This window comes from Rana temporaria, chromosome 7 (genome assembly GCF_905171775.1).
Source record: "Rana temporaria chromosome 7, aRanTem1.1, whole genome shotgun sequence".
Lineage (NCBI taxonomy): Eukaryota > Metazoa > Chordata > Amphibia > Anura > Ranidae > Rana > Rana temporaria.
The window spans coordinates 164425306-164446100 of record NC_053495.1 but is presented as its reverse complement, the minus strand read 5'-3'; the positions used below and the strand labels follow the sequence as shown (position 1 = coordinate 164446100).

At 42.3% G+C, this 20795-nt stretch overlaps 1 protein-coding gene across 1 annotated transcript in view; it reads left to right on the top strand.

Annotated features, from left to right (window-relative positions):
• The window catches only part of BRINP2 (BMP/retinoic acid inducible neural specific 2), a 419477-nt gene that overhangs the window by 180594 nt on the left and 218088 nt on the right, over positions 1 to 20795 (top strand). The window contains exon 4 of the mRNA XM_040360364.1: positions 15716 to 15897. Coding sequence (XP_040216298.1) covers positions 15716 to 15897 — 182 coding nt within the window. The remainder of the gene's footprint in view (positions 1 to 15715; positions 15898 to 20795) is intronic.

Sequence of the window (20795 nt, the reverse complement as noted above, 5' to 3'; positions counted from 1 at the left end):
CGTTCCCGCGCCGAACGTACTGCGCATGCGCCGTCCCTAAATTTTCCTGACGTGCATTGCGCTAAATGACGTCGCAAGGACGTCATTGGTTTCGACGTGAACGTAAATGGTGTCCAGCCCCATTCACGGACGAGTTACGCAAACAACGTAAAATTTTCAAATTTCAACATGGGAACGACGGCCATACTTAACATTGGCTACGCCACCTAGGGGGCAGCTTTATCTTTACGCCGCGTATCTCTTACTGAAACAGCGTAAATTTACTGCGACGGGCAAGCGTACGTTCGTGAATCGGCGTAACGACTCATTTGCATATTCTATGCCATCCGCAATGGAAGCGCCACCTAGCGGCCAGCGTAAATATTGCACCCCAAGATACGACGGCGCAGGCCGTCGTATCTTAGGCATGTTTAAGTGTATCTCAGTTTGAGAATACACTTAAACAAAGGACAGGCTTAGATTCGGAGTTACGTCGGCGTATCTGCTGATACGCCGGCGCAACTCTTCGAGAATCTGGCCCATCGTCTTTCAAGAAATGCTTAGAAATATTTCATGTGCATTCTGATCAAAAAATATATACCGTAGTTATAGACAGTGTGGCTTCTGTTGCTAAGCATTGTGCAAGCGAGTTCCATAACAACTTTTGTATCGCACCACGTAGCATGTGTCCTGTCTCACTATGTTTCTAAAGCAAAAGTCCCTTTTTAAGTGTAACGATCAATAATATATAATAAAGCCACCCTTACAGGTGTCAAATTTGCTTTAGATTTATGATGTAGAGAGCTAGTCTGTAAATTGGGCACAAATGAGCCTGATCAATAGGCGCTTGGATATTGAAGAACTGTTATCTAAACCCCAAAGTCACAATTACTACATCTGAATATACAGTACATGCAGCCATTGCGCAATTTTTTTAGTTTGTTCCCTTTTAGGGGTCTGCTAATGGTGGATTCAAGTGTTTTGGACTTCTTATCTTTTAAAGTAAACCTGTAGAGAAAATGTAATTACCAAACTAACCGCAGTAATTTTTCTCTTTCATCCATTTGGGGACACAGCTTTATTAACAATAAGCAACAAAGGGTAATGCACACGACTGTTTGTCATGACGAGAAAAAATGCAATTTTTTTAATTGGTCGTGAAAAACGGGCGTGTGTATGCTCCAGAACATTTTTCTCGACGAAAAAAATGGGCTCTATTTTTCTCTTCGTTTTTCACGTCGTTCTATTTCACATTGTGAAAAACAATTGTGTGTACGATTTAACGAGGGGAAAAAAAAATGTGCATTATCAGAAGCAAGTTATGAGACGGGAGCGCTCGTTCTGGTAAAACTAGCGCTCGTAATGGAGATAGCACATTAGGCACCCTGTAACAGACTGAAAAGCACGAAGACTGAAAAGAGCGAATCGTCTCTCACCAAAGTTTTAATAATATGCGGTAACACGAAATCAGCAAAAGCAGCCCAAAGGGTGGCGCCATTCGAATGGAACTTCCTATTTATAGTGCCGTTGTACGTGTTGTCGTACGTGTTGTACGTCACCGCGCTTTGCTCGAGCATTTTTTTTCACCATCGTGTGTATGCAAGGCAGGCTTGAGAGGAATCGTGTTGTTTTTTTCAATGACATGAATAACGGTTGCGTGTACACGTTATTATACTGATGCCTACATGGAGAATGGACACTAGGCTCCCTTCACAGAAGCATTCTGTTTCCTGACAGCATTCTCCCCTCGTCCACAGCACCTGCCCATTTGTATTGTCTTCACTGGCGCAGTTTCTCTAGCATAGTTTTTGGCATTCAAAAGCATTGGAGGTTTTGGTATTCCCTTTTCTTAAAGGTATACACCTATTTGTTTGTTGATAAAATGGCTGGGACCAAATGGAAAGGAGGTTGCTCTGTAGCTCTGGGCAAATCTTCTACTTATTGGAATTTGTGCAAGATGGAACTTTGAATGGTTCCAGACACTCTCTCCCTTTGTAGAGGTTTTTTTCACAAAATTGACTACTTCTCCTGAGGTCAATTCTCAAGTGTCAGACACTCCATCCTTTAGGAACCCAACTGACAACAAGATGGAAATATTTTCTCAAACCATCCACTTCTTAGTTGACTGATCTAAATCATCAAATAACGATCAGGCAACTGTTGGTGTTAATCCCAAATGTATTGATTCTATTGACCAGATGACCTTTGTGTCAAGTTGTATGTGTGATCCCATGCTGGATGCTAGCTATGTTCTGTCTTGGGTCTCTCTTTCTGTTGTGCAGATCAGCCAAGCCATCTGGCTTAGGTGATATCAGTAGATCAACAGTTTATGGAGTCTTTGTTGCAATTACCCTTCACAGACGACCATTATTTCAGCTCTTCCCTGTATGAAATCATTAAAAAAGTAACAGAAGTAAGTGTACTCACTTATCCCAAGTATGCAAAAATAGGGATCAATGGCACAGATGTACACCTTTCTTTTCTGCTCATTCCTTTTGTTCCTTCAAGTAAAGTTCTAGTTCACAAATCTAAGTTGTCTTCCACTCCCTTCGGCTCTGAGACTTCTAATTGGCTGTGGCAGACCAAGAGCTATAAGCCCGTGGATGAATCTGTCTTTGCATGAAATCTACCACCAACAACATAATATCTTGATGACTTTTGAAAAAAAATAAAAGTTTACAGAGGAGCTTACATCATGGGAGTTTGATTCCACATGTTACACAATACAGTTTAATCTCTGCCCTCCACCTTAAGGCTCCTTTTCACACATGCGGACTGTATGTCCGCTTTTTCATACATCCGTTTACGGATGAAAAAGGGACATACATTAATACCTATGAGATAGCGGGTGTCAGCGGATCAACATCCGCTGACACCCAATCTCATCGGTATCCGCAATGCTCCAAGTCTGCAGACGGAGAAAAATCCTATTTTTCCATCTGTCTGCAGAGCGGATTGGGTGAACACGGACAGACGGTCCGTGTTCATCCGATCCTCCCATAGGGGATAGCGGAGATCTGACAGGGCGGTCTCTGCACAGTGCAGGGACCACCCTGTCATCTGCCGGCTCAACGGGGATCAACAAAGCGATCCCCACTGAGCAAGCGGATACACATGTACAGATCCTCACGGGATCCGTACATGTGGGCCTTAATTGTTCACATTGCATCCTCCTGTGCTTAATTCTTTGTGTAGTGACTAAAGTATGTATGCCCAGGACGAATAAGAGCAAATTGACTTTGACAACTTGGCTGTTGAAACCCGGGTTCTGACAGAGGCATTGAAGATTCAGTAATACCAACCATGCTTTAACTTTGTAAATGTATCACAGAAGTGGACAGGTCTGGACAGGATAGGGATGATATTTTGTTATAGAGGTAATTAGTAGCAGAATTTAAAAGAGAAGGGTTAAAGCAGCCAAGGTTTCTACTGGTAACTGTTAAAGCGGAGGTTCACACAAAAAGTGAACCTCTGCTTTTTGGATCCCTCCCCCCCTCCGGTGTCACATTTGACACCTTTCAGGGGGGAGGGGTGCAGATACCTGTCTGAGACAGGTATTTGCACCACTTCCGGGTTCGGATCCCCGCGGGGAATCCAGCCTGGCACGTCATCCCCCCGCTGTCTTCTAGGAAACACTGTTCCCAGGAGAGCGGGGACCAGTGACGGCTCGCCGCGATCTTCACGCATGCGCTGTAGGGAATCGGGCAGTGAAGCCGCAAGGCTTCACTTCCTGATTCCTTCACCGAGGATGGCGGCGGAAGCAGCCGAGGACCAAGCGATTGCTCAGCCTCGGCTGCTGACATTGCGGGCGCGTTGGACAGGTAAGTGTCCATTTTTTAAAAGTCAGCAGCTGCCGTATTTGTAGCTGCTGGCTTTTTAAAAAAAAAATGTGTCCGAACCTCCGCGTTAAAGGTAAAGGAAGATAAAGACTGGGAGAATGTGAAACTAACAACATTGTGAATAGACAGAGGAAAAGGAGAGGTTGCAACGAGGGTGGGAGTGTGGAAATACAATGCCATGAGTGGTGTGAATCCATTGTGTTAGGTCAAAAGATGAGGTTAGGTTTAACATTTTAGAGATAGCCAAGCTATTGCATTAGGAAGATGTTAAAGTCACCAAGAATAAGAATGGCTATTTTAGGGAATAGATGGATTCTTATTTTTTATGACACGCAAAGCTGAAGTCCAGAAAATTTTAACATTCTGCTTGTTTAGGTCTAGTGGGCATGTAAAGTACATTTACTTACATGATCCTCTGCTCCTCCACTTTGCTAGACTGGTCCCCTAAGGGCCTTCTTCCCTATGCTCCAGCAGTTTAAGATCCTGACACCATAAAGAGCAATGACGAGACACTGAGGGTCAGTCCACTGCTGGAGCATGGGGGAGAGCTGTCTCATGGGGGAGCAGAACATTAGGAAAGTAAAAGTGCTTTTCGCAGCTCCTACCTAGACCAAATTAACAGCTAACCCTTATAGTGCTGGTGCATCTCCACTACAAAAAGATTTGTCAGGTTTCCTGGAGCTAGGTTTTAACAATCTGCTTATTGGAATGTGAATCCTTTAATAAATAAGGCAACAAGGCAACCAGCAATGCGTGGAGATAAAAAACATCAAAGTGAAGAATTATGATAATGGAATGAGGAAGTTTATTGGCTATAACTGAGAGGAAGGAGAAAGCACAGGAAATAGAGAAAATGTTGTAATACAAGAATGTTATGGAAGATAATGTGAAGTTAAGTTAAACATGGATGATTTTCAATCTCACCCCCTATTTATTAATCTCTACACCACACTGTTCAGCTTTAGGATTGCAAGTATTACGTTTTTTCTTCTATCAATTTAGACCAGTCAGAACACTGAAAGCTGATGATTATCTTATGAGGGTTCGTTGCTGTGGGCTGCTGCATGTTGTTTTGCACATTACTAAATAAAGCTTCTTTTCAAAATTTTATGAGCTTTCAACCGGCTCTAAACCGGACAAGAGAACCTCTGTTGGGTGTTTACTGCTCTCACTTACTGCTCTCGTCTCAGTTGCAGCGATTTCATCAAATCGCTAGTGAGGGAAACTCTAATGCCACGCACACACGACCGTTATTCATATCATGCAAAAAACTTTGTTTTTCTCGACCTGATTTGTCGTGATTCCTCCTAAGCCTGCCTTGCATACAGACGTTCGTGAAAAAAATGCTTGAGCAAAGCGCGGTGACGTACAACACGTACAATGGCACTATAAAGGAGAAGTTCCATTCGTATGGTGCCACCCTTTGGGCTGCTTTTGCTAATTTTCCCGTCTCATAACTTGCTTCTGAGCATGAACATTTTTTTCCCCCTCGTAAAACCGTACACACGACCTGTAAGAGAACTGTTACTTTTCGTCCGATGCGCACTCTTGCGCATGCACACGCACACGGGAGCTCTGAGTTTCCTAGGCGCACCAATGCGTGCGTGCAATGGACGGCGTGCACGCACAGGTGCGCGCCCCTAGCGCCAATTGCGCCAGATGGCCTATTTAAGGAAGTGCCCTGACCCCAGACCCTTACTGACTGGTCTTCAGCTGTTACCCGATACCCTGAACCCTGCTGTGATCCTGCTTGACTTCTGTTGCTGAACCTGCCTTGCCTTGACCCTGTTTCTGGACTCTGCTTCTGATCCGATTACCGGTTTCCGATCCTGGCTACCCATTTGACTCTGCTTCTGCCTGCTGCCTTGTACCTCGCTGCTCGCCTGCTACTTGACCCAGCTACCTGTGTGACCCTGCATCTGTTTCCTGTGTCGCTCCTCGGTAACCTCTGAGTGTCTGCGACTTCTGTCCTGCGACTCTCTGCGACTTTCTGCTGCAAGTCTTCCAGGGACTTAACATCATCTGACGTCCCAGTGCCACTGCTCCAGAGTGCCTTTTTAACCCCGGCTGATCCTCGGTGTACTGCTGTTTTTCGTGATCTGATGGTCCTGCCACTCGTCCCGGTTTGCACCTACTGCTGTCTGGGTCTACATCTGCAGGCATTCGTGTTCCTCCTGTCCCTCGGTGTCCTCTGTTTCACCTCCAGCGGAACCAGGTCTGGAGATACAAGGGAGGCCGACCTCGTCACTTCAGTCTCCCATCAGGTACGTGAAACGACCGTTTTTCACGACGTGAAAAAGAACACCATGAAAAACGTTGGGAAAAATGCTCTGGAGCCCACACACGACTGTTTTTCACGACCAATTAAAAAAATTGCATTTTTCTCGTCATGAAAAATGGTCATGTGTACGCGGCATAAAACAAGACAGACATTTTTATTAGTATGGTGAGTAGATAATGCCATGTCTTACCCTTCCCTACTCTATTCCATACAGGAAAAAAGTTCACGCTGTATCGCATGTTGTTAAAGTGGAACTGTTGCTTTCCTATATGGGAGTAGAATCTAATAATCAGAAGATTTTTATTTTTTGGGGGGGGGGGGGGGGGTTTCATAGTTGGAGTTCTGCTATTAAGAATGGTCTTTGTTCATTATTGCAATGCATGTGGAAGTTTCCTGGGACTGTCTTGGCTCCAGAAAGGTCACAGCTGCATATGACCAATGTAAACACTGTGACTATATACAGTACAGTAGAACCTTGGTTTGAGAGTAACTTGGTTTGAGAGCATTTTGCAAGACAAGCTAATTTTTTTAATACATTTTGCCTTGATATACAAGCAATGTCTTGATATAAGAGTAGTGTCATGTCACAACTGAGTATAAAAAAGAAGAGAGGGGCCTGTAAGTGTAGCAATATGGTTACATTTAATGAAGGTTTAACATTTAGCAACTTATTGCTACACATAGAGGTGCCTCTCTTCTTATTTATACTCTGTAAAAAAAATGCTTAGATATACAAGTGCTTTGGATTACAAGCATGTTTCTGGAACGAATTATGCTTGCAAACCAAGGTTTTACTGTATATATATCTTAATGCACTGCCTGTAATGATTAGCTCCCTGATGTTGGAGAAGTAACATGAAAGTTTAATGCTTTATTACTTTTCTGCAACCCACTTTGGCATTTAGGAATCACTTATAAATAATATATCTGTTTACTTGGTCCCTTAGGTGTAAATAGTTGATAAACCACAGCTGCCATGTGTCCGCACATTGCCTAGACAGTCATACTAAACGTAGCCAGGAATAAGAAATTAAACCTTTATATACAAATCTAAATACACAATTGAAATGCATATATGGGAACTCTTCTAACTGTCAAATAGTTTTCTAGTTTTGTTTAGCCAGTCCAGTGATCCAGACACTCCTATTGGACTGCATAGCTGATTGTGAACCTTCAGCACAGAAGTAGCACATCTTGGTCCTGAACACACCCCCTGCCTGCTGGTTGGACAGCAAAGAAGCAGTGGCTCAGTTCTGTTAAAGTAACCTCAGAATCTCTGTCAGGACCTCCAAAATTTGTGCTTTTAGAATCCCTGCCAGAACTTCCAGAACTCCTGCTTTTAGGATCCCTGCCAGAACTTCCAGAACTCCTGCTTTTAGGATCCCTGCATCCCCTAATAATCTCTGCAAGGACTTCCAGAACTCCTGCTCTAAGTATCCCTGCTAGGACTTCCAGAATTCCTGTTTTCAGAATTCCTGCCATGACTTCCAGAACCCCTGCTCTCATAATACCTGCAAGGGCTTCCAGAACTCCTGCTTTCAGGATCCCTGCAAGGACTTCCAAAGCTGCTGCACCCAGAATGCCCGCCATGACTTTCTGAACTCCTGCTCTCAGAATCCCTGCCAGGACTTCCAGAATTCCTGTTCCTAAAATCCCTGCCAGGACTTCCAGTATTCATGTTCCTAAAATCCCTGCCAGGACTTCCAGAACTCCTGCTCTCAGAATCCCTGCCAGAACTTCCAATGGTATTTGCAGAATCCATGTTAGGACTTTCAGAGCTTTTAGCAATGACACTGAGTGTGTTCCAGCCTTTGAAGTGCTTTGTTATATCGCCAGCTACCTAAGAGCTATACTTACATGCCAGTTTCTGATCCGGTTTGACCTGCCTACTCCTTTGCTTGCTGCCTACCTAGATCTCTGCTCAGACATAACTACACTCTTGCTTTCTCCCTACCTAGATCTCTGCTTGGACCTAACTACACTTTCTCCAGACAAAAAGGAATAATCTCCTGCAATCAGTAGAGTGCATTGGCAAAAGACAATACAAAATCTTCAGGTGACCCAAAAATTGCACTCGTTTTGCGGCCCCCTGTGGGCCAGGGAAACCCAAAGGAAATAAAATAACATCAGTAAAAGGGCACATCAAAGACCGCAATGTACTTGGAGCGACCTGGTCACCTAGATGAGTACCAAGTGCTAGAAGACCTTCCAAAAGGCTGACGCGTTCCAAGGGGGATCCCCCCATTCTTCAGAGCCAACCTTTTTGGTTGGCTATTTAAGAAGAGGAGTTTCCCCACTTAAAACGCCTTATCCTTTTGGAAGGTCTTCTTGCCCTTGGGACTTGTCTAGGTGACCAGGTTGCTCCAAGTACATTGTGGACACTGATGTGCCGTATTACTGATACACTTTCTCCAGCACTAACCCCTGCCCAACAGTTCCATACATGCCCTTGGTGGCGCAATCCTGAGGGTCTAAACCTGGTACCGGTTTGCAGCAAACTAAACTAAGACCATGGGAGTTCCTAGCCTTTGTCTACCACTTGTCCAGGTGACCAGGTCGCTTCAAGTACATTGTGGACACTGATGTGCCTTATTACTGATACACTTTCTCCAGCACTGACCCCTGCCTAACAGTTCCATACACGCCCCTGGTGGGGCAATCCTGAGGGTCGTGACCTGGTACTAGACATGTGTACACTGAAATATTTCATTTCGTAATTTCATTTTCGTACGAAAAATAAATTTATTTAGTCACTCCTGAAATTCGTTTTGATTTATTTAGTTTTTCGTAAAAAAAAATAATTTGTCCGAAAATTCAAATTAAGGTCGAATCTGTCATTAAAGGCTTATGGTGAAAAAAAAAAGATGATTCAACAGAATCTTTAAAAAAAAAAAAAAAATGTTTTGACTCTTCATGTCTCTCTATGTCGAATCTTTATGTCTCTCTATGTCGAATCTTCATGTCTCTCTATGTCAAATCTTTATGTCTCTCTATGTCGAATCTTCATGTCTCTGTATGTCGAATCTTTTCTCTATATGTCGACTCTTCTTCATGTCTCTATAATGTCGAATGTTTTCTCTCTATGTCAAATTTTTTCTCTTTATGTAGAATAATATTGGACTAATAGAGTTAAGGTTAGGCACATTCGACCGCAACGAAAACGAAAATAAAGCATTTGTTTATGTCGGATCTTTCGTTTTTCGTTTTCTGTGCTTTCGTTATCGTTTGTTAAAACGATAACGAAAATACCTGAGATTCGGACGAAAATGCATTCGGACGAAAACGAATGCACATGTCTACCTGGTACCCGTTTTCAGAAAACTAAACTGAGACCATGGGAGTTCCTAGCCTTTGTCTACCACTTGTCTAGGTGACCAGGTCGCTCCAAGTACATTGTGGACACTGATGTGCCTTATTACTGATACACTTTCTCCAGCACTGACCCCTGCCTAACAGTTCCATACACGCCCTTGGTGGGGAAATCCTGAGGGTTGTGACCTGGTACCAGTTTGCAGCAAACTAAACTGAGACCATGGGAGTTCCTAGCCTTTGTCTACCATCAGGAGCATTGGTCAAGACCAACTGCCACTTTGAGAACTTCTGGATGTGTCAATTTCCCTGAGGACTTTCCAAGATAATTTGACATGTTTGTTTAGGCAAAGTAAATATATATTCTTCTTTCACTGGGATAGCTTTCCTGCCAGACTTTAGTATAAAGGAAACCTCTACTGAGAAGTATGCTGCATGTAGGCTTTCAATGCTGGCCTCTACTTTTAAAAATGTTGGTAGTCATGTTGATCCCATGGTTTAAATACTTTCTGGGGCTCTGAGCTTGAAAAAGAATGCAGAACAGTTTTGACTTCCCCTGGACTTTTTAATTTTCATTCCGTTTTCAGGTCAGTGATTGAGAAAGAACCTCAGCAGTGGCAGGACCCATATTTTTCTCAGCACAGATTTTATTTTTAAATTAATTTTATTATCTGAAGAGGAAGCAAATATCCAGTATTAAGAGTGGTGCAGTAAGATTGATAAGATCAAGCCATGAAGTGATGTGATAGAATACATACGTGCTTATCTTACAAACCTAAACCTAGACCAAGACTTGCAGCTGACAACTCGGGAATCTGTAATCAGGGTTAATATGTGTGTTTGTGAAGATTTGGCAACTTGTGTGAATGCAGTTGTGTTATGATAAAATAAATGTATTTAAAGCTGTATTAAACCCAAAACCAAAAAGGAAAGTGTTAAGCCCCATACACACTATCAGTTTTCCTGCAGGTTTTTCTCCTCAGGTTTACCAAAACCATGTAGTGTAAGGGCCTGCCTGATTGCATACGAATTGAAACTCTTAAGGTTTGACCTCATATTAGATGGTTTTGGTAAACCTGAAGAGAAAAACCTGCAAAAAAACTGATAGTGTGTATGGGGCTTGAGACAGTCAATTTAATTTTGATACACTAAGGCCCAGGCAACCGAGATATGACGGCGTATCTCCAGATACGCCGTCGTATCTCTGAGTTGCGCCGTCGTATCAATGCGCCCGATTCTTAGAATCAGTTACGCATAGATATCCATTAGATCCGACAGGCGTAAGTCTCTTACGCCGTCGGATCTTAACTGCATTTTTTTTGACCGCTAGGTGGCGCTTCCGTCGAATTCCGCGTTGAGTATGCAAATTAGCTAGATACGCGAATTCCCGAACGTACGCGCGGCCGACGCAGTAAAGTTACGACGTTTACGCTAGGCTTTTCCCGGCGTAAAGTGGCCCCTGCTATATGAGGCGCAGCCAATGTTAAGTATGGCCGTCGTTCCCGCGTCGAAATTTGAAAAAGTTACGTTGTTTGCGTAAGTCGTCCGTGAATGGGGCTGGACGTCATTTACGTTCACGTTGAAACCAATGACGTCCTTGCGGCGTACTTTGGAGCAATGCACACTGGGAAATTCGGCATGCGCCGTTCCGAAAAAACGTCAATCACGTCGGGTCACAGTAGTTTTGCATAAAAAACGCCCCCCTGATCCAAATTTGAATTAGGCGGGCTTACGCCGGCCGATTTACGCTACGCCGCCGCAAATTACGGAGCAAGTGCTTTGAGAATACAGCACTTGCCCGTGTAAGTTGCGGAGGCGTAACGTAAATCAGATACGTTACGCCCGCACAATTTTACGCGGCTCTACGTGAATCTGCCCCTAAAGACCCATACACACGATCTGACTTTTTGACAACAATTGTCCAAAGGACGTATTTTATTGGACAATCCGACCGTGTTTACGCTCCATCCGACAATTGTTTTCGGTTTTTCATCGGACAAATGTTTGCTGTGCATGCTCTCAATCTTTTTGGCAACAAATATCCTATGGAGGATAATCCGATCGTGTGTACACAAGTCCATCGGACTAAAGTCCAAAGTACAAACATGCATGCTCAGAAGCAATGCTAGAGATCAGACAACAATAGCAGAAGTTGCCCAAAGGGTGGTGGTAAAGAGCTGAAAAACCACGTGATTTGGTAAAAGTTGCTGTGTGTATGCAGAACAAGTTCATGGCCAACGCCCATTCGGACCAAAATCCATGGAAAAGTCAATCGTGCTTCAATGAGGCTTAAAGGAGTTGTAAAGGAATTTTTATTTTTTTGCTGAAATGACTGTTTACAGGGTATAGAGACATAATAGTTAACTGATTCCTTTTAAAAATATTAAAAATAGATAAAAATCAATCATATAATGTACCTGTAGTTTCTAGTTTCGTTTTTGCATGTTTCCTGCTTCTGTGCTATACAGAGCCATAGAGCAGTGATGGTTTGGAAAACAAAACTAAAAACTAGACACACAGTAATCACACCCCCTTGATTAGTGACCACAGAGAGAAATCTCCCAGTACTGTGGTCATCAGGAAACAGACAACCAGGAAGTGTGGAGATCAGAGAAGAATTACAGCAACTTGAGAGCAAAAACGAACAATGAGGACATGAAAACAGCACTGCATTAAGGTAAAGAAAGCTATTAAGATAAAAAAAAAATCCTTTACAAACCCTTTAACTAAACTGAAGCCAAACTCCAGCTGATACTCTATAATCAGTTACAGCAGGTTTTTTTCTCTTTTTTTCGTTTTGAGAGGAAGTTTTTATATAAATAAGTAAAAGCTGATCACTGTAGTCACCTCTGTCAGTGTTAAATGGTTTAAATGGTTAAAAGGTCCTCTCTGTAACTCATAAATTCTGCTGGGGAGTTTATTCATTTAAAAAAAACAACTTACTGTCTGGATCACCAAATGTAAATAGAAGAAAGAACGCCTAAAAAGGTAAATTAATGAAACCATTTCATCTAAGAAATTGTAAAATGCAATATAATAAATGTTTGGGTTTAATACCTGTTTAAGATTTTTAATGTCACTACATAAATTGTATTCAAAGGAGTCGTTTTTTATTTTCTAAATAGGTTCCTTTAAGCTAGTGCATTGTTGGTTCACTAACTTTTCCTTCCATTTCTCTTCTAAAAAACAAACCTTTACAACCCCTTTAACAAAATAGAATTTAAAACAGTTTTATGTATATTTACCTTATTTATTATGGTAGAAAACATCAGAAAAAGAAAAAGATGAAATATTAGGCGCAATTCATAAAGATAACACACCAAAATTACAGTGACAAGTTAAAATAAAAAACACACCCTTGTGTTACAGCTTTGTAGATTTAGCCTTTGTTATATATTTTTTTTTCTAGCATGTGACATTTTCAGTATATATTGTATATATGTTATATTTTGCTGCAAGCATAGATCTCTTTAATCCTCTAGCACCAGCTGCAGGCTCCTGGCAGTTGTGGACCACTCCACGTGGGACATTCTAGTCTTCAAAAAGGGGGAGGAAGCCGCTCATCATTACAATGCTTTTCACTCCTGCATTATTCGTATGATTTGTGTTCTGTGCAGTAGTGAAACGCGTTAAGAAGGCTATATCTGATGAATGAGTATGTTTAACATTTCTTTTCAATGAACATTCATATTGACTTTTAATAATGAGCTGCTTCCTCCCCTTTTTGTAAGACTGAGCTGAAATTTCTATTACCTACTTACAGCCTATTGAAAAAAAAAACTGTTACAAACAAACAGCTGACAGACAAATCCAAGTGACTCACCCCTAAGCAGAACACTTAATTTTGAAGTATAAATCAGACAAAGCCATCTACGAGTCAAGCTGATACTGCTGTGCTATCTACTTACAGTGCCTTGAAAAAATATTCATACCCCTGTGTACCCCCTGTTTAAACCTCCTTCCTGTTTTTATCCCATTGGGATATACCTTGTACTAATATACTTAACCACTAGCCGACCGCGCACCGTCATTCTACGGCGGCAGGTCGGCTCTCCTGGGCGAGAGCACGTAGTATAACGTCTGCTCTTTGAGCCGCCACTAGGGGCGCGTGCGCGCCCCCCGCTCGTCCCCGACTCCTGTGCGTGTGCCCGGCGGGCTCGATCGCCGCCGGGCACCTGCGATTGCTCGTTACAGAGCGGGGACCGGGAGCTGTGTGTGTAAACACACAGCTCTCGGTCCTGTCAGCGGGGGAAATGCTGATCTTCTGTTCATACAATGTATGAACAGAGGATCAGTGTTTACCCTAGTGAGGCCACCCCCCCCCCACAGTAAGAACACACCCAGGCATACTTAACCCCTTCCCCGCCCCCTAGTGTTAACCCCTTCACTGCCAGTGGCATTTTTATAGTAATCCAATGCATTTTTATAGCACTGATCGCTATAAAAATGCCAATGGTCCCAAAAATGTGTCAAAATTGTCCGAAGTGTCCGCCATAATGTCGCAGTACCGAAAAAAAATAGCTGATCGCCGCCATTACTAGTAAAAAAAATATATTAATAAAAATGCCATAAAAATACCTCCTATTTTGGTAAACGCTAGAACTTTTGCGCAAACCAATCAATAAACGCTTATTGCGATTTTTTTTTACGAAAAATATGTAGAAGAAAACTGAGGAAAACAAAAGTTTTTTTATATATTTTTGGGGGATATTTATTACAGCAAAAAGTAAAAAATATTCATTTTTTTCAAAACCCCCTCATTTACATAATCTACGCCGGCTGCAATGGAAGCGCCATCTAGCAGCCAACAGAAACATTGCAGGCTAAGATAGAACGGCGCAAGCCGGCCTATCTTAGCTTTGTTTAAGTGTATCTCTGTTTGAGAATACACTTAAACAAACGCCGGCGTAGATTCAGAGTTAGGCCGGCTTATCTACTGATAAGCCGGCCTAACTCTTTGTGAATCTACCTATTTTTTTTGGATGAGCCATTGTACTTTATGTGTATTTAACACAGAATACATTGCACAAACTTTGCACGGGACACTTTATGCATTTGAATTATGTGATTTGGACACTGATGGATGAATTTTATGGCACAATATGAACTTTATTGCATCGTATAAATTGGATGGTAGAGGGCACTTTTAATAATTTTTAGTTTTAGTTTTTTATCACCTTGTATATTGAGTATTATTTATTGATTGTATCATTTATGCATTCAGGTGGTTATTTTTTTTAATTATAGTGCTGTCATATTATTGGTAAGATTTTAAAGCGGAGTTCCAGGCTATTTTTAGTTTAATAAAAAGTATAGCTGCTGACTTTTAATAGACAGCCACTCACCTGTCCCATAATCCAGCGATGCGGCCGCACAGAGGCCCGCTCCTTTCCCCCTCCTCTCCTCGGCGCCTTCATTGAAACTGTGGGAACCCGGCTGTGACAGCTTGTGGCTTCACGGCCGAGAGCGCACTCCACATGTGTGAGTCGCGCTGCTCTCTTGGAGTGGATATGCGATATTCTGGGACCTGTCCTGTGTCTCAGGAGATCGCCTAGAGGGAGGGGCCGCCTAGGGGGAGAGGAGGAGTCGCCTAGACGGCCCTCTAGGAGGAAGGAGGAAGTAAGACAGGAAGTTCCCTTCAAAACAAAGAACCCACTCCCCCCCCCCCCAAAAGAAAATGACATGCCAAATGTGGCATGTAAGGTGGCGAGGAGTACTTAGAGTGGAACTCCGCTTTAAATATCACCACATATGCCTAAATAAGTGCCAACAAAGGTACATGAGCTACTTTGGTTCATTTGTCACATGTAGGGCAACCCCTGCACCCTAATATAGGAGGTGTGTTACTGACCAGATCGTCAGCTGAATTCAAGGAAAAAAGCCCCCCAAAAAAAACAACAATTGCAGCCACTATATCTAATGATAAGTAAGCTGCAAGATTTTTATGTGTTGGTTTTAATACTGCTTTGACTATCTTTTAGAGAGCTCCATAGCTGAAGCCCAGATTCTCAACAAAAACATATCCTGAATCCCATCTAGTACTTGACAGACATCGAAAGAATATAAAAAATGTCATTATTATTTAAACTGACACGGCACTGAAAATTGACCTGGCCATAAAGAGCTAAAAATATATTAAATATAGATTATTTGCCCATAGCCATCAATTATATTTCTCTTGAGATTTTTTTCCGTTCAAGCTGGAAAGCTGTAAGTACATTGTTGCAAGACTGTATGTTATATGAAAGTACTTTTTTTTTTTGTAAGGTAATTGTCTCTGATTTCCTACATCCTTCTGTATTTTCAGGTGAAGAGTCCCTCACCATGTTTGTGGATAAGGGAAGACTGAAGCGAGACGCGGGAGTACGCGGGAACAACACGGCCCCCACACTGGACACTCTGCACCAGCTGGCAGCTTCATATTTCATGGACCGAGAGAGCGCTCTGAGGCAGCTGCACCACATTCAGATCACCACGGGAGCCATTAAGGTACACAGAGCAGGGGTTAATGAAGCAATAGCCTCCGCAAGTCTGTTAGATAGCAGTGATTAACACCTCGGTCGCGGAGAGGAACTGTGTGTTTCAGCACAGAGTTTCATTAGGAAATGTTTTGTGGGACAGCCGCGCTATTCCCAGGATGCAACAAGGCAAGGATTTACAGGACCGAATCAAACGGGCCTGTCAATGGGAAGCTGTTTGATCTGTTTGCTCTGCAAGGGGTTTCACTGTAGGAAAATTGCCTTGTGGTTGATTATCTGAAGGAAGTTCATTAGCCTAGCAATCCCTTGATGGTATTTTTAGATAGAATCAGGAAGTTAATGTAATGGAATGCAATATTCTTCAGATGTGATGATTATAAAAGTGTTGCTTTCTTAGAATTCTTTCAGGTGCACATCCCTGCCTCATAGGCTTAGCAAAGTAGTTTTGTTGCCTGGGGCACGAGGACAGATGAAACGGGGCTTTTCATAGGAGCTGGGTTTGTAACAATGCAGTGATTGTAGCTCTAAATCATATCTTACTGATCTGCCTACTAGGAACTGGTAATGGGAATTGTGTTACTGTATATGGGAAGCAAGTAAACAACATTTTCTATATAGCACATTTTAAACCAAACAGTACGCAAGTGAAATACATCTATAGGAACTAGAACATGTATAAGAACTCTATATGAGACTGGAATAGTGATCAGATCCTCTTGTCATCTACTTAACCCTTCTGTTCCATGTGGCTGCATAGCGTACATTAGACATGTGCATTAGTTTTCGTTAGAATGCATTTTTGTCCGAAAATCTGTTTTTTTCGTTATCGTTTTAACAAACGATAACGAAAGTGCAAGAAACGAAAACCGAAAGATCCGATATAAAAAATGCTTTATTTTCGTTTTCGTTGCGGTAAAAATTCGATATAGAGAGATTCGACATTATAGGGAAAAGATTCGACATCATAGAGAAAACATTCGACATTATAGAGAAAAGATTCGACACTATAGAAATAATAGATTCGACATTACAGAGAATAGATTTCGATTTATGAGAAAATAGATTCAACATTATAGAGAATAGATTCAATATTATTACTAGTCATACAACATTAGAATTCTTGTAGGCGGAATATTCGAACGGAAATGTACGAAGATTCGACGTTCCGTCGAATATTTTTGACCATTAGACAGCAACCAACAAAGATTCGACGTTCCGGCGAATATTCTTTTGACCATTCAACAGAAACCAAGTATTATTGGATTTTCGGACGAAAGCTATTCCCCAACGAAAAAGGAAATAAATCAAAATGATTTTCGGGAGTACCTAAATAAATTTATTTTCCAAACGAAAACAAAAAAACGAAACAAAATATTCCAGTCTGCACATGTCTAGCGTACATTGGATGATAACACTTCAAAGTGTGCGGGAAAGCTCTCATTTATTCAGGTCTTGGACTTGTTCTGTAATATTGAAGGTGTTTTACCATTGATCTAAGTGCCTTCTTCAGTTCTAATGAATCTAATGACCTTCCCTCATACATGTTCACACCTCTCTGCATGTTCTTGTTCAATTAACATAATTTTTTGACATCAAGGTGATTTGATTAAGATGACTGGTTTACTCCATTGGCTTTAAATGCTGACATATGTCCCCAACACTCAATCAATCACAATGGAAATCACATGGATGAGTGCCAAAGCATTGTCTCCATGAGGTTGGGTTCACACGGGTACGACAAATGCTCTGACATTGGGAGCTCATGTCGCATGACGTGTGAATATCAATGTTTCCCTATGAGACCCGTCCTAACTGGTCTGACACAAGTCACTCCGACTTTGAAAATGCTCCCTCTACTACTTTGGTCCGACTGTTTTGATTGTAAGTATTGTAAGTAAGATGGATGTAGGATCAATGTAGGATCAATATAGGACTGATGTCGCAGAGCAAAGTAGGATGAAAGTTGTATGACTGTCGTGTCGTACCAGTGTGAACCCATCCTTTTTTACAAAATATATCCAGTGAATGTAAGGGCCAGATTCTCAAAAGAGATACGCCGGCGTATCACCTGATACGCCGTCGTATCTCTGAGTCCGCCCGTTATATCTATGCGCCTGATTCATAGAATCAGTTCCGCATAGATAACCATTAGATCCGACAGGCGTTAGGCTCTTACGCTGTCGGATCTTAAATGCAATTTTTTTTTTCGTCGCTAGGTGTCGCCGACGTCGTTTTTCCCGATCGAGTATGCAAATTAGCAAAATACGCGAATTCCCGAACGTACGCCCGACCGACGCAGTGAAGTTACGACATTTACGTAAGATTTGCGACGCGTAAAGTTGCCCCTGCTATATGAGGCGCAGCCAATGTTAAGTATGGCCGTCGTTCCCGCGTCGAAATTAAAAAATTTACATTGTTTGCGTAAGAAGTCCGTGAATAGGGCTGGACGGCATTTACGTTCACGTCGAAACCAATGACGTCCTTGCGACGTCATTTAGCGCAATGCACATCGGGAAATTTTAGGGACGGCGCATGCGTAGTACGTTCGGCGCGGGAACGCGCCTAATTTAAATGATCCACGCCCCCTACCCGGATCATTTGAATTAGGCGGGCTTGCGCCGGGGGATTTACGGCGGCGTAACGTAAATGAGATACGTTACGCCGCCGCATTTTTAAGCCAGCCTACGAGAATCTGGCCCTTAGTTCTTACTTCAGAGCTTACAGTTCTACAAACTTCATACAACTGCCTCAATTACTACCTGATTTTTGGTTTTCTGCTGATGAGCATTCTATCCACCTTTATCTATCATCTAATGGAGTAGGCACTCCCAGCGAAAGTCTCATTGCATAACAAAGCTTATTCATGGCACCCACTCATCAAGAACATCAGATTATAGCTTCTATAATTCGCTAATTCAACAAACGTATTTTATGACTTTAAAGGCATTCATAATTGATCTAGAAGGCATTTGGTATATCCTTGCCTATGGCGAATCTTGGGACCCCAGATGTTTTGGAACTACATTTCCCATGATGCTCTACTACACTTCAGAGTGCATGAGCATCATGAGAAATGTAGTTCCAAAACATCTGGGGTGCCAAGGTTCGCAATCACTGGCCTAGAGTCATTCTTTTAAACTGAAATGACTTGCCTACTTGAGACCCCTCAACAAAGTGGCAGGGAATGCTTCCACTTAAGTATTTTTCAATGGGGCTTTAAAATTTTAGTTTTGTTTATAAATGAAAAAGTTACAGACAGTGGGGTTGATTTACTAAAACTGGAAAGTGTAAAATCTGTTGCAGCTGTGCATGGTAGCCAGTCGGCTTCTAACGTCACCTTGTTCAATTAACTACTTTAGACCCGGGCCATAGTCAAAAGACAGCCTCCAGGTGGCTCTATAAATCCGGAAAAGCCGTCTTTGACGTCCTCGCGTACTCCGGCCACTGTGGGGAGCGCGTGCGCCGGTGGCAGTGCGTCCCAGAGATGCCGATGCACGCGTCTGGTGGCCGCGATGTCCGCCAGGTACCCGCGATCGGCAATGACAGAGCAGGGATGTGGAGCTCTGTGAGTAAACACAGAGCTCCACGTCCTGTCAGGGATAGGAAACAGATGCTGTGTCCCTTGTACATAGGGAAACAGCATCGGTCACCTCCCCCAGTCAGTCCCCTCCCCCCACAGTAAGAATCACTCCCAGGATACACATTTAACCCCTTCCTCGCCCCCTAGTGTTAACCCCTTCCCTGCCAGTCACATTTATACAGTAATCAATGCATTTTTATAGCACTGCTCGCTGTATTAATGTGAATGGTCCCAAAAATGTGTCAAAAGTGTCCAATGTGTCCGCCGCAATATCGCAGTCCTGACAAAATTTGCAGATCGCCGTATTACTAGTAAAATAAAAAAAATAAATAAAAAAAAAATGTCAGAATTCTATCCCCTATTTTGTAGCCACTATACCGTTTGCGCAAACCAATCACTATACGCTTATTGCGATTTTTTTTACCAAAAATATGTAGAATACGTATCGGCCTAAACTGAGAAAAAAATAGTTTTTTTAAAAAAAATTGGATATTTATTATAGCAAAAAGTAAAAAATATTGTGGTTTTTTTTTTCAAAATTGTCCCTCTTTTTTTGTTTATAGCGCAAAAAATAAAAACCGCAGAGGTGATCAAATACCACTAAAAGAAAGCTCTATTTGTGGGGAAAAAAGGACGTAAATTTTGTTTGGGAGGCACGCCGCACGACCGCGTAATTTTAATTTAACCCCCCTGGCGGTAACCCCGAGCGTGACTCGGGTTGGATTTTTTCTGCTGCGATCGTTATCCCCGAGTCACGCTCGGGGTAAGCTATGCAGAGCCTGCAGCGTGCGCTGGCTTACCTTGTTCCTGGATCCAGCGATGTCACCACGCTGTGTGAGCGAGCGAGACCTCGCTCGATTCACACAGCGTCCTCCTGTGCCGCCGATCTCCGTTCCCTGCGACGTTACGACGCACGGGAGCGGAGATCGGCGCCAAATTCAAAAAAGTAAACAAACACTATACATACAGTATACTGTAATCTTATAGATTACAGTACTGTATGTAAAAAAAACACACCCCCCTTGTCCCTAGTGGTCTGCCCAGTGTCCTACATGTACTTTTATATAATAAAAACCTTTCTTTCTGCCTGAAAACTGTAGATTGTCCATAGCAACCAAAAGTGTCTTTTTATGTCAAAAATGGTTTTAAATCAGCTAGAAAACAGCGATAATAAATTATAATCACTTGCAGAATTGTGCGATAGCGATTTGCGGGGAAATTGGTCATAAAAAAAATAATAATAATGACAGCGACAATTCTGCAACTGAGCAAATTTCAGTGATTTTGAGTTGATTACATTATTGAATAATTTTTATTTTAATTATATT